Genomic DNA, 13,495 nt, shown 5'->3' on the forward strand with positions numbered 1-13,495 from the left:
AAAAGAGTATGTAGGGCTCTTTGAAGTGCTACTTTTAAAATGAAAGGGAGTAAAAGCCACTTAATTATATGAAATTCAGGAAGTGCACATTCTTCGGCTTAATCCTTTGTGTTCTCAGTTTTCACATTTTGAGTTTTCCAGCACAAAGGTGGTTGTTAGATTGTACCCTGGGCTGTGCGCTAGCTGAGTATGCAAGTAAAGTTTTGAAAACTAGGTTAAAACCCACCCTTATTTTCCCCTACCTGCTGATTTCTGAGTGACTTTATACAAGTGCCTTGAGCATTTTTGTACTGTAGTTTTCCCGCGTGAAATGGTGGTGATAATTTATGCCTTTTGAAGTGAGTAAATTTCTAGAAAATCCTTAAGATGAAACTACTGTAAAATCAAAGTAATATTTCCCAGTGATTATATGGCATTTTACTAGATTGGGTGCATAGTAGAGAACTGAGTGAGAAGCTGTTTACCCGAACTGTACATATGTTTATGAATATATAGTGCTAGGTGAGATCTGGCTGCTTAGAAACAGAGGGCAAAGGTTTCTGTTAAACAGTATACTCTTTCTTTACCAGAGCTTTGCTATACCACAGTATCTGCAAAGTAGGAGTCATCTTATTCAGGCCCGTTGAGAGAATATGCATGGGTGCTTAGTCTGCTACTTGAAATGTATTCATTAATGTTGGAAGTCACATAATCTTGACTTTTTCTTGTCAATGACCAAATTTTTTGCAAGAGTAATTTCAATATATTTTTTAACAGGTAAAAAGACAAATAGATTCTGACACAGTTTCAGCATGAAATAGGCCCTGTGATCCTTCATTTACACTGTCAAAGTCTGTGAAAACTTGGAGATTTATCGTTTCTGCACACTTGCCCAGATGGGATCAGATTAACAGAAGTTCAGTATTGGTGTGAAAATTAGACAGACTTAGGTTAAAAATGGGCTTTGCTATTCTTACTTGTTATGTGTTCATGCAAAACTCAACAAACGTCTTTGATCTTTATAAAATAGAGATAAATATACCGATTTTATAGAGTTGTTGTCATGATGAAGGATTATGGATAATTTATGTAAATGTATAGAGACCATTGTAGGCACTCAATACATGGTAGCTATTGTTACATTGGAGCCCTGGTGGTGAAGTGGTTAAGAGTTCGGCTGCTAACCAAAAGGTTGGCAGTTCTAATTCACCAGCGCTCCTTAGAAACCCTATGGAGCAGTTCTACTCTGTCCTATAGGGTCGCTACGAGTCGGAATCTACTCGATGACAATAGCTATATTGTTGCATTATAAAATACCAGTAGGTTTGTGTGTGTGTATGGTTAGTACATATGTGAGTGAAGCTGTTTTCTTAGACAGATCTTATGGTAAACCCTAATACAAGGGAAAAAAACAAAACCAAACCCATTGCTGTCAAGTTGATTCCAACTTATAGCAATCCTATAGAACAGAGTAGAACTAGCAATCCTATAGAACAGAGTAGAACTGTCCCATAGGGTTTCCAATGAGCAGCTGGTGGATACTAACTGCCAACCTTTTGGTTAGCAGCCGAGCTCTTAACTATTGCACCACTGGGTTGCCAATAAAAGGGAAGGGTTAGCAAAGTTAAGAGAGGAGAGATTGGGTGGGGCTGGTGCAAGGAGAAGGAAGTCTTGTCTACTTAGCAATCATGACCCTCAACAAGATTCCACAGCATTCCCAATGCACTTCAGAGAGTCCTAGAGCTCTATAGAATGCAGCGTGGAAAGCATTCTACTGGATTTTAAACACCCTTGAGTGCAAGGATTAAGACTTATTAACTGATACGGATGGTGCCCATGGTCTTGCGGTACAGTAGATGCTTGTACCATGGCTTCTTGAATGATTCAATTAACTCTGCTCAACTACTTTAGAAGTTCACTCTTCATATATGACTGCTAAGTGGAGTTATAATTTGAAATTGAATTAGCAAACCTGCTAAGCTAGCATGTGTCATTTAAAGGATGTAATGATAACATCATTATTTTTTCAGATCTAGGCTGGAATTTGCCATTGAAATATAAGAAAATGATGAGTGATGCAAGTGACATGTTGGCTGCAGCGTTGGAACAGATGGATGGTATTATAGCAGGTAATCCACATCTTCCAGAAGCTGGAATCATGACACGTACTCACCTCTCTTGGCTTTTTCATGACAACTCTCTTTTATCTTCCTATCTTCTTTCTTGTTCTCATGTTTTGGCTCTCTCCAATGCCTTTAGGTTCCCCATGGTTTCATCTTTTCCTGTCTTCTCCATTCTCTGCTAGAATTATTCTCAAGCTTTAGTTCAAATCGCCAAAATTCCAATTCTGCCCTAGTTTCTGATCAAGGATAAAGAATCTGCGTCATAATGATTCTGGTACAGTGATCTGTGGGCTGCACCTTGAGGGACACTTCTCTACCCAGTATCTATGAATGTTCTGATCTGCTCTCTTGAATTAGACATTCACTTTTCTGCCAATGACTCTCCCGTCTATATCTTTGACTTTCCCAATTCTTTGCTAAGCTTCAAAATTCTTTGCTATCTGTAACTGCGAACCAGATCTCTCTCCTGACAAGTTCTGTAGGCACATCTGTGTCATCATTTAAAACATTGGGGTTGTTATCTTTCCTTGGAAGCCTCTCTGTTGGTCTTTATCTTAGCTAATTTTATAACCTTCTATCCACATATTTTTCTTAGCAGGAAATTTAAGTAATTCCAGATACCTTTGTCCCTCATGCTCCCCATTTAAATCAAGTTCTATCAGTTCTGCCTCCTCCTAAATTCTACCTTTTCCTTTTATCCTCTCTAGAATCTGTCCTGTCTGTGCTACCATTGTCTTGGTTTGTCCAAGACACCCACCCACTTTATGTCCTGACACTCTGGCTTTCCCACTCTAGTCCATTCTTTCCTAGACCACCAAACATCCATTTATAAAACACAGACTTGGTGGTATTACACCCTGATTAGGAATCTTCAGTAGTTTTCTAATGTGAAAGCAAAGCAAAGGCAGTAGATCACCACATCTTTGTTTGCTCATCATGGCAGAGGGGGCTGACAAGTAGGTGAACCCCTTGCATTTCCTTGCACTCTCTCAGGAGGGGTGGCTTCTTTTGAGGAAAGTGGCATGTCATAGTTTGACCTCCTCTGTTATACTATGTCCTGGAGACCTGACTTCAATTGGATTTCCTTTGTATATTAGACCACGCATCAAATACCATATTTGATTTTTGGTATTTGTTTTCAAAGGGTTATTGGCAAGCTAAAACTTGTCTAGAGGTGGCAAACATGATGGTGAAGAATAAAACAACCACTTCAGTAAAGATCATTTGAAGGAACTGGTTAAGTTTAATATAGAAAGTGTATTCTTACTTGGAGCATGAGATATGTTTTCAAACAGTTGAAAGACTATTATGTGGAAGAGAGATTGAACTGACTCTTTCAGGATATCTGAAAATATAACTAGAATCAACTCTAGGCTATTGCCAGAGGTTATAACCTTGCACTCTTAGCAAAACTCTAGTTGAGAGAAGTGATTTTTTGGAGCATTATTTGAAGGATTTACAGTTTATATATTCCACTAGATTAGTATATTTGTTCCTTAGCCCTGTCAGGGCTTCAGGACCAGCTTTAGAGTTACTAAGAAAATGAAGATCACCAGGTCCCACCCCAAGCTTAGTAAATCAGAAACTTTGTGGGTAACACCTGGGTTTGTATGTTTTCAAATTAATATCAGTTATTCTCCCACTAAAGTGGTGGTGTGGGAAGAGAAGAAGAAATGATTATAAACATTTGGAGGATATTTCAAAGTATACATCTGTTCCCTATGCTCACCGTGTTTTGGGAAGGAGATTTAACCAAATGGAGGGATATGAATGTATGTATTTATAATAATCTCATCAGTAATGCTAATGCTTAAGAATCACTGGAATGGGACTTGTATATTTTAAAAAACAAGTAATATGTGTATTTGACACATCAGAAAAAAAAATCAAAGAGATGAAGAGGTAAATATAAATGGTTTCAGAATGAACTATGGATTAGCAGTGTGAATTTAAGTAGTAGAATGGTTTCATTGTAAGTAATAGAAAGCTAACTATCTATTTTAACCATAAAACTAACTGTATAAATATTTTTAAAAGCTGACATTAGCAATAGCCTTTGACGTTTAAGCTGCAAACAAAATCATGGGGAAAAATATTTATACAAATATGCTCACACACCCACGGAGACATACAAATATGCACATGTAATTCATTGAACTTCTTCAGAGATTAAATTCTGGTAAATTAACTGGGAACTGGCCTTCTTACATTTGAAATTAGGCTATGCAATTTCCACCTCGATGTGTAACTTTTTGAAAAGAATTTAAAGACTTTATGGTTCCTAAAATTTGTATTTTCTGAGATGCATAGCTCTATACAAACTGACCTGCTCCTCCCTCTTATCAGGCATTTTCAGGTTGGGGCCAGTGCACTTCTCACCAGAACCCACCATACACTTTTTCTGCTTATTATACCACACAATTGACCTCTCTGTTAGGTATTGGACTACTGATTACAGGCAATTCTCATTATTCTTATAGTTATGTTCTATAAATTCCCACAAACATTGAATTAGTAAGTACCAAACCAGTCTTGTGCATTGAGCTACTCCAATGTTTTGCTGCTCTGTGCATAACCACAAAAGTACCATGGGTATTGATTTTGGGGTTACAGATACATTTTAGTGAGTAGGCCAATTGACAAATGTGAAATAATGAGGATGGACTGTATATGGTATGTTTTTCCACCATATAACTATGGCATGGAGGGATTTACATGATTAAATTATTATCTGACCCCCCCCCCCTTTTATTCCCCTCCATTCTTTGTTTTCATTTGGTTGTTGCTCAGTTTAACTAAACGTGTTTACTATCTTCAGCTTTGGTGTTCTGCTTTGGTGTGCTGTCTAATATAAACCCCATTGCTTTCCTTGTGATATTTTTAACTTAGGTTCTAAGGCCCTGGAATATTCCAACGGGATTTTTGATTGCCAGTCTCCTACCTCCCCATTCATGGGAAGCTTGCGAGTGCTGCACCTTGTGGAAGACCTGCGTGGATTGTTGACGATGATGGAAGCTGATGAGAAAGAAGGCTTGAGATGCCAGATCCCAGATTCAACAGCAGAAACGCTGATTGAATGGCTTCAGAGTCAAATGGTAGGTGTCTCTGCAGGTTAAAAATCCCATGCTGTGAATCTTTTGTTACTTATTCCAAAATTTAGAGGCTAGAATAGCTGATTAGAACAAGAAAAAAAATTATAGGACAGCAGCTTAGCTTTAATTTTATCCCTTACGTGATCCAGTTCCCTTTTCACTCTAAGGATAATTTTTTAAAAGTGCTGTTAATGTATGTTACTGCCAGCTGATTCTACCCATAAAAGTGGACTAGCCTTTAGATTGTGTCAGAATGATCTACTGTGGCTAAAAACAAATCGTGCCATAAGAGAAAAAAGTTTGCACATAATAGGTATTTTCTTGGTAATATTGGGCAGCTTACTGTAAAGGGACCAAGAGCAATTCTTTTTTTTAAATTAACATCTTGCATTCCTGTGGTACATTTGTTACAGTTGATGAACTGGTACATGATTATTAACTAAAGACCTTAGTTTACTTTAAGTTTCACTCTTTGTGTTGTACAGTCCTATGGGTTTTGACAATCAGGCAGACTTTTTTTTTTGGTGGCAATATACACAACCAAACATATACCCATTCACAATTTCTACATGAGCAGTTCAATGACACTGGTTACATACTTCACATTGTGTCACCAGTCTCACAATCTAAACCTGTATTGGGAGCCCTGGTGGCGCAGTGTTTAAGAGCTCGGCTGCTAACCAAAAGGTCGCCAGTTTGAATCCCCCAGCCGCTCCTTGGAAACCCTATGGGGCAGTTCTACTTTGTCCTGTGCGGTCCCTAGAAGTCGGAATCGACTCAACAGCAACGGATTTGTTTTTGTTTTGTTTTGTTCATACCCACATTGTTTCATCGCCACAAACTTAGACTCCTTGTCCCTTAAAGTTTTCATCTGTATCTATATGAGTTCAAATTGACAACAGTTAACCCAGTTGTTGTTGTTGGTAGGTGCCATCGAGTTGGTTCTGACTCATAGCGACCCTATAGAAATGGGAAGTGTAATGAGTAGGTAATAGCAATAGAGGTTTGTAGCAGTATTTGATATAAAGTGCCATCTTGTGCTTCGTGGCAATCATTTCAATTCCCGTCCACACGTTAAGTTGTGGAGTTGAGGATTTTAATGGTGCTCTTATTCATTGAACAACAACGAGGCCTCATTTTAGGCATCCTTCTCAAAAATGGGTGGCATGACAGAGCTGCCCTTTCTCAAACACATTGGTAAATGCCCTGGTTTTAATATGTGTTGAACACATACAATATAAAGAATGTTACAAAAACGTAATCAAAGGAAAAGATAGAAAGGATGGCAGTTTGTAAGTATTTAAAGGAATCTTCAGTAAGATGAATTAAGATACTTACGAATTAATTGTGTTTATAGAAAAACTAATGGAAATTGTATGAAAGAATCAGGACCTATTTTTGGATCTCTGGTAGAAATGGAAACTGCTTGCTTTGGGAAACTTAATAGTATATCCTACAGCAAAAGCATTTTCATGGGATATGACACTAATACTGGTGTTCACAACCACTCTTCACCTGAATGTTCTTTTGTTCCCACCCAACTTACCTCTGTAGTTCTGAGTGAAAATAGTACAGTCCATCTTTTAGTGGTGGTGCAGCTACATAAACTTGACAATTGTAGATATTTTATTTTTTATTACATAAAAAAAAACCAAGCCCATTGCCATCGAGTCAATGTCGACCCACAGTGACACTATAGGACAGTGTAGAACTGCCCCATACGGTTTCCAAGGAGTGGCTGGTGGATTCTAATTGCTGACCTTTTGGTTAGCAGCTGAGCTCTTAACTACTACGCCACCAGGGCTCTGGCACCTTATTATTAAACTCTGCAAATTTCTTCTCTACAGAGTTAAGAAGCCAGATTTGCTAACTTCTTGGAGATTGCTTCATGCTCTGAGTTTAGGTGTTTCCTAGCATTCTTTCCAAGCCTATGTTTATTTACCTGTCTCACCCCTTCTATACTCCATGTTTTTCTGACCATTCAGTATATAGTGGGAAAGGGATTTACTGTTGGTAAAAGCAGCTGTTTCTAACCCATATCTGGAGGCCATCAAGTTATGAAGGGTACCTGTGGTTGAATTTTGCTTTGTGTTCAATCTGTTCTATTGAAGTGTTTCTGGAAAAGATAAAAGGTGATGATGATGGTATTTGGCCATAAGTCAGATCATGTTAGTTGGTCCTTTTTCACACGTCTCCAGTGGCTTCTCTTCTCACTCAGAGTAAAAGTCAAAGCACGTTATTTTTTTCTTAACATTTACCACTTTCTTACATACTGTTTTTTGCCATGTTTATATTTATATCATTTATGTTCTGTCTCTATGACTGGAATATAAGCATCATAAATCAGAGATTTTTGCCTTGGTTAAAAAAAAACTCACTATATCCTTGGTGCCTAGAATAATGTCTGGTGTATAGTAGGTACTCAGTACTTATGTTTGTAATGATGTTCCATGAATGATAAAGTCAAATTCACATTTGAATGAACTCAAGTTGTTGGTTGTGTTAAATTTATTCCTTGGATGGGTAATGGCTTGTTGGCTTGTGGTTTCGGTTGCTCCCTGTTTTAATATTTAACATCTCAAAATTAAGTATCCACAAAATGACAAATGTTTTATACAACTTTTTAAGATTCAATTTTCATCCAAAAACAATAACAAAAAGATGTTGATCTAGAGAAAATTCTTTTTGGCACCTTTTTTTTTTGCTGTTAATTTATGTCTGTCTGTTGCTCCATCTTGACTGTCTGTTGCTCCATCTTGACTCCCACCCATCCACATTAAGTGTGCTTTTTTTTCAAACACACAGTAAATGAAAGGAGATGGCAAAGGGCAAAAAGCAGAGTGGGGAGAGGAAAGCAGGACTGGGTGTTTGGTGAAAAATGAATAGTCTGAGCACATCTGCTGTGGTCACTTTATTTTTAGAACCAGAAGAGAACTTGAACCAGTTTTGAGAATCCACCAGGTAGAGAGTCTTCATGTTTGTAACTTAAACGATCTGCCGACAATGTTAGATTTCTCCTATTTTAATCTTTCAGAAGTTGCAATGTGTTTATGTTCTAATATGTACAAATTTTAGCTGGGATTGTTTCTTTCTAAAAAAAATAATAGTATGACAAAAATTGATAGCATCTTAAAATTGAAGAAACAGAATCCTAGTAAATTCTCCCTCTATATGTATATGGGGAAACTGCCAAAATAACAAATCAGGAAGTTCTGGCATAAAAAAGCTGCGGAATTATAAAGAAGGCAGGACTTTATCTTAGCGGTTACAAATGCAGGCTCTGGAGACAGCAGACCTGAATTTTAATGTTGGCGGTGACTCTTAAAAGCTTGTATGATTTGGGGAATGTTTCTTAAGCTCTGTGCTTCAGTTTCCTTGTCTGTAAAATGGGGTTGATGGTATCTGCCACACAGGATTGTGAGGTTCCTAGGAGGTAATACATGCTGAGTGCTTGTCAAAGAGCCTGGCAGGTAGCTAATTATACAGGTAATACTGTGGAGGAGATTAAAGGAAAACATTTAACTGGTTCTCTTTGCAGTGGAGGGAAGAAAGAGCCCAGTTACAAAGGAGAGTTAGGTTACAAATTCCTCACACCTACTTCATTTCTTGTGACAAAAGGGTACAGAAATGTGGAAAAGGTTCCAATTTTATAAAAAAAAAACTTGTTAGTGATACCAGTTGCATAATTAAGCTTTCATTCATGTTAAATGACGGCAGACTTGAGAATCCGTGTACTTAAGGCTGATAGTAATCTTCTCATTAGTGTAACCGGGCATTTGCAGCCAGAACATTCTAAGTAGTATTTTGCCTGGGCCAAGGAGATCCACTGGTTTCCTGTAGGATGCAGGTTATTCCTTCACTACTAATTTCTGCTGTTTGTTTAATACTTTCGTTTTATCTGTAATAGGTAGCCATGAATCAGAATCAACAGCAACTGGGTTTTTTTGGGAGGGGGGAGTAAGAGAAAAGAAAACAGTAACACTAGTAACCTATCACATTGGAAGGCTATTCAATCTACAAGAATGGTTTTGTTTTAATAGCTTAGCTATATGTAGACTTCTAAAAATGAACAAGTTCCTTTTAAGATTCAGAAGTTTTCTCCTGTGGTAAACAAAACTACTGAACATGACATATGCATTTCATTCGTTCAAGACGGGATTCTCGGTTTTGATTTTGAAATGTTTATCATGTGTTAACAAAAGTATAAATGATGGAGAATTATGTGCTTTATTAAGCTCCAAGTTTAAGAGGGAAGATGGAAAAATATGTCTAGGTGGTTGAGCCAAGCAAGTAGTTTTGTTTACTTTAGGTCTAACATGATGAGTTACCCTAGAACATTCTTTTAATGCTTCCCCGATAGATAAAGCTGAGGATCATGACCTTGATCCACATTGGAGGGGAAGCAGCTAATGAAATCCCAAGAGTGCCTGATTATTTGGCAGTTTAAATTATGAGGCAATCCCAGAGTTAGCACAGGTTACAAAAATACAGTTTTCCACAAAGGGAGTAAAAACACTCAATGGCAATACTTCTAAGTCAGGTATCATAACCTATGACATATGTAGCATATTAATGGATCATCTTCTTGATTGACTTCTGATCTGTTAAATCACCATAATGCATTCATATCTATTCCTACATTTAAAAAATTAGATGTTAATTGAAAATGTACATTTTAAAAGATTTCTGTAAAAATGTGAAATACTCATGATTTGAAGAGTTCAAACATGGGTCACATTCTCTCCAAAGCCTCTGGCTGCTCTCCCCAGCTTGCTGACTCCCTGCTACACCGTCCATTCCAATCTCTCCATCCTCCGATCCCTGCTGCTCTCTGATTAGCTTCTCTTCATGTGAGCCTGCAGGGAATGTTGTGTCAGGCCTTGGCAAACAACGTACACCCTCAGATTTCTCCCATATGTGATCTCAACTATCTGAGCTATGCAGTGCCTCACTGAGACATCCTGGCTAAAATTAAAGCAGCTTCCCCCTTAGGCTTCTGGTAAACCCCATGAGGAGTGCCCACAGGTACAGGAAAACAAATGACCCAGTCAGAAGAATTCCCACTTGAGGGAGGCCGGTGCAGAATGATAAGAGATGCAATTTTATTAGAATCCCTGGCTCCTGATATTTGTTAGGATTGAACTGAAAGAGATTTCTCTGTTCCTTTTTGAAAATGAGTTAAGAAAGAATACGTGGCAAGAAGCATATAGAATTTTTTCTTGATCTCACACCATCTTTCCTAAAGAGGAAGATTGATTCTTTTTCTGTATCTGAGTGCTTGAGTAACCTGCCTGTCACATAGTCGTTGTTAGTTACCTTTGAGTCGGCCCCAACTTCCTGGGAAGCCTGTATACAACAGAACAAAATGTTGCCAGGTCCTCCGCCATCTTCAGAATTGTTGGTATGCTTGTGTCCATTGTTGAGGTCACTGTGTTTTTTAGCACCTTCCAACGTGGGGCAGAAACCCTGGCGGCGTAGTAGTTAAGAGCTACGGCTGCTAACTAAAAGCTCGGCAGTTCGAATCCACCAGGTGCTCTTTGGAAACTCTGTGGGGCAGTTCTTCTCTTTCCTATAGGGTCGCTATGAGTCAGAATCGACCTGACGGCAATGAGTTCGTTTGTTTTTTTTAAATGTAGGGGGCTTATCTTCCAGCACTATACTGGACAGTATTCTGTCACATAGTTAGCTTTTAATAAATACTGAATATATGAATGTATGATGGGAGAATGAAAGAATATGCTACTAGAATAGAAATAGGGCTTAGCGTTTAGGGGTGCTGGGACTGTCTTTTCTCTATCCTGTAACTCAGGGTACTTTGGGGGTATACGAGTATTCTGTGACCAGGATACTGCCTTAGTCTCAACATGTACCCCTCTCCCCACCGCAGAAGCTGCAGGGAGCATGATGATATGCATGAAAATAAGGTGAGGGGGGCCAGAGTCCATCTTCCCTTAAAGAACCTTTTAAGAGACTCTAAAGAAATCCAACTCCCCTCACCCTGTATTGACCATGCGTAAACAAATGAGGAAGTGCAATGTATTTGGGATAACCACTGTGTCTTGGCAGTTGTGTTTTTGGCAACAGAATACCCCAGTGCTCCCAGGGAAGCTCTCAAGATACTTCTAATGAGACTGGCAGATGAAAGCACTTGGCATCTGCTGCTCTAGCCAGCATTTCAGATGTAGTTAAACTTTTGGAGTATTAAATCCTGGAGGTGAGCCTGCTACTGTGATCGTTCTTATTCCAGAGCACCTGCTTTTTCTCCAGTTGGCTATTTCATTAAGAAGATGCTTTCTGTTTCTTAAAAATATAAACACTGTACAAAAATTAATTAAAAAATAAAATAAACATTGAGAAAAATAAAACTCAGGAAAACAAAACCCAGAAATAAAAGCCACGGGCTCTTTTTGACCACATCTGCAGTCTTGACTGTGAAGATACAAAATATATTTATATTCAGGCTTATTCTGAGTTTTGGTCTTTGGTGCACTTTCTGACGGCATTTAATATGTTAATGTCTTTACAGAAAAGGGTCTTCATTGGGTTTCTTGGGTGTGTGATGAGGCATGTGTGAGATTTTTTAGTTTTGTTTTTCTTTTTGAGCAGAGGTAATGAGATTTTTTAATAAATAGTGGACTCTGAAGAGGTTGTTCTTGGTGCCTTGGGATCATATTTCCTCTTTTGAGCAGCAATAGAATTTTAGGAGTGAGAAAGGAAGTGGGATGTTTGAAAGATTATTGATTCAAAATGAAAGGTGCTGTTCAGTACACTAAGGGCACCGATCAGTCAGAGGGGATGCCGGAATGCGGACAGGCGTTGCCTAGGTATTGCTATCTGCAGCACAAGGGGAATCTCACCTCACTTGTTCCATCATATCGGGTGAGGGGACAGGGGAGCAGAGCATGTGCCTGTGCTTGGTGACTTGATTTTTAACATCGTTGATAGCATATCCTTTGACTTGATTAGGACAGCAGCACTGTGAGATGCCTTATTGTAGTGTTTGGCACAAATGAAATATGACTGGTATTCCTGGCTGAAGGGTCCAAGACTTGCCTCCATCTCATCTCCTAATGCAGTGTCTGGTGGAGAGCAGGCATACGATAAATATTTGCATGCAGGTTAATGATATAATGCTGATAAGGATATGGAAAACCCTACCATTAGTTATTTCTTTTGGTAGCTAGAGATAAGATTTAATTAAAGTTCTGTAGACTGAGCCTTATTTTTTCTTTCTTGATACTGAATTTTTAAAAATAGAATCATGAATCAAAGCTGTGTGACAGTTTTTTAAAACTTCTTATAAAAATAAGTCAAGTATATTGGCTGTGTGGAATTGTGTGAGTTGTGCATAGTTGTGTATAGTACACAACTTAGTTGGACTAAGTAATAGTATTAGTCCAATTATTTTGCAACATTTCTTGCCCTTACAAAATTGGCCTGATTTTCTCTTCCCCATTTTAATTTAGCTACTTACCATTCTAATTTGGAAATAGTATATTAAAAATGAACTTCTCTGTTTCAAAATAAGTATAATTGTGGCAAATCACCGCTTGTATTTTTTTTTTTTTTTAAATTTATGGCAAAGAGCTCAGGAAAGAAGAACAAAGCAAAGTGAAGGTTGGGGAAAGAGGGGAGACAACTGTAGACTAATGCAGACCAACAGAGCCAAGAAAATCAAAGGAAAACACAACATGATGCTTTAAGTAAAAGTGATGGATGAAAGGAGCCCTGGTGGTGCAGTGGTTAAGCTCTCAGCTGTTAACTGAAAGGTCAGCAGTTCAAACCCACCAGCCACCACATGGGAGAAAGATATGGCAGGCTGCTTTTGTAAAGATTACAGCCTTGGAAACCCTATGGGGCAGCTCTGACCTGCCCTATAGGGTGGCTATCAGTTGGAATCAACTCAATGGCAGTGGGTTTGGTTTGGTTTTAATGGGTGAACATCTCCCACCTACCATTACTTATTAACTGTTGAAACTGAATGATGGATATGGGGGGGGGGGATTTCATCATACTATTCTCTCTACTTTTATATATATTTGAAAATTTCCACAATATAACATTTTTGAAAACTGAAGCACATAAGAGAAAATACTGACATTTATTACATCTAGGCATAGGTGCATGAGTGATTATCATATTTTTCTTAATTCTTGATTGTGTGTTTGTAATGTTGGATAATTAAAAGGAAATTGACATAAAAAGAAGAGCTACCTCTTAGCTGGTGAAGGGTAAAGTAGATGATGCTTTAGCATTATATATAGCACCTGCCATGTGAGTTCGGGCAATTTATATTCCCAG

The 13,495-nt window shown here is 38.2% G+C and overlaps 1 protein-coding gene across 1 annotated transcript in view; it reads left to right on the forward strand.

Annotated features, from left to right (window-relative positions):
• The first annotated feature begins 1,876 nt into the window (after nt 1–1,876).
• The window catches only part of PPFIBP1 (PPFIA binding protein 1), a 69,796-nt gene continuing 58,177 nt past the window's right edge, over nt 1,877–13,495 (forward strand). Inside the window, exons 1-2 of the mRNA XM_023738054.1 lie at nt 1,877–2,108; nt 4,992–5,197. Coding sequence (XP_023593822.1) covers nt 2,045–2,108; nt 4,992–5,197 — 270 coding nt within the window. The 5' untranslated portion in view covers nt 1,877–2,044. The remainder of the gene's footprint in view (nt 2,109–4,991; nt 5,198–13,495) is intronic.

The sequence above is a fragment of the Trichechus manatus genome, unplaced genomic scaffold (genome assembly GCF_000243295.1).
Source record: "Trichechus manatus latirostris isolate Lorelei unplaced genomic scaffold, TriManLat1.0 scaffold00112, whole genome shotgun sequence".
Lineage (NCBI taxonomy): Eukaryota > Metazoa > Chordata > Mammalia > Sirenia > Trichechidae > Trichechus > Trichechus manatus.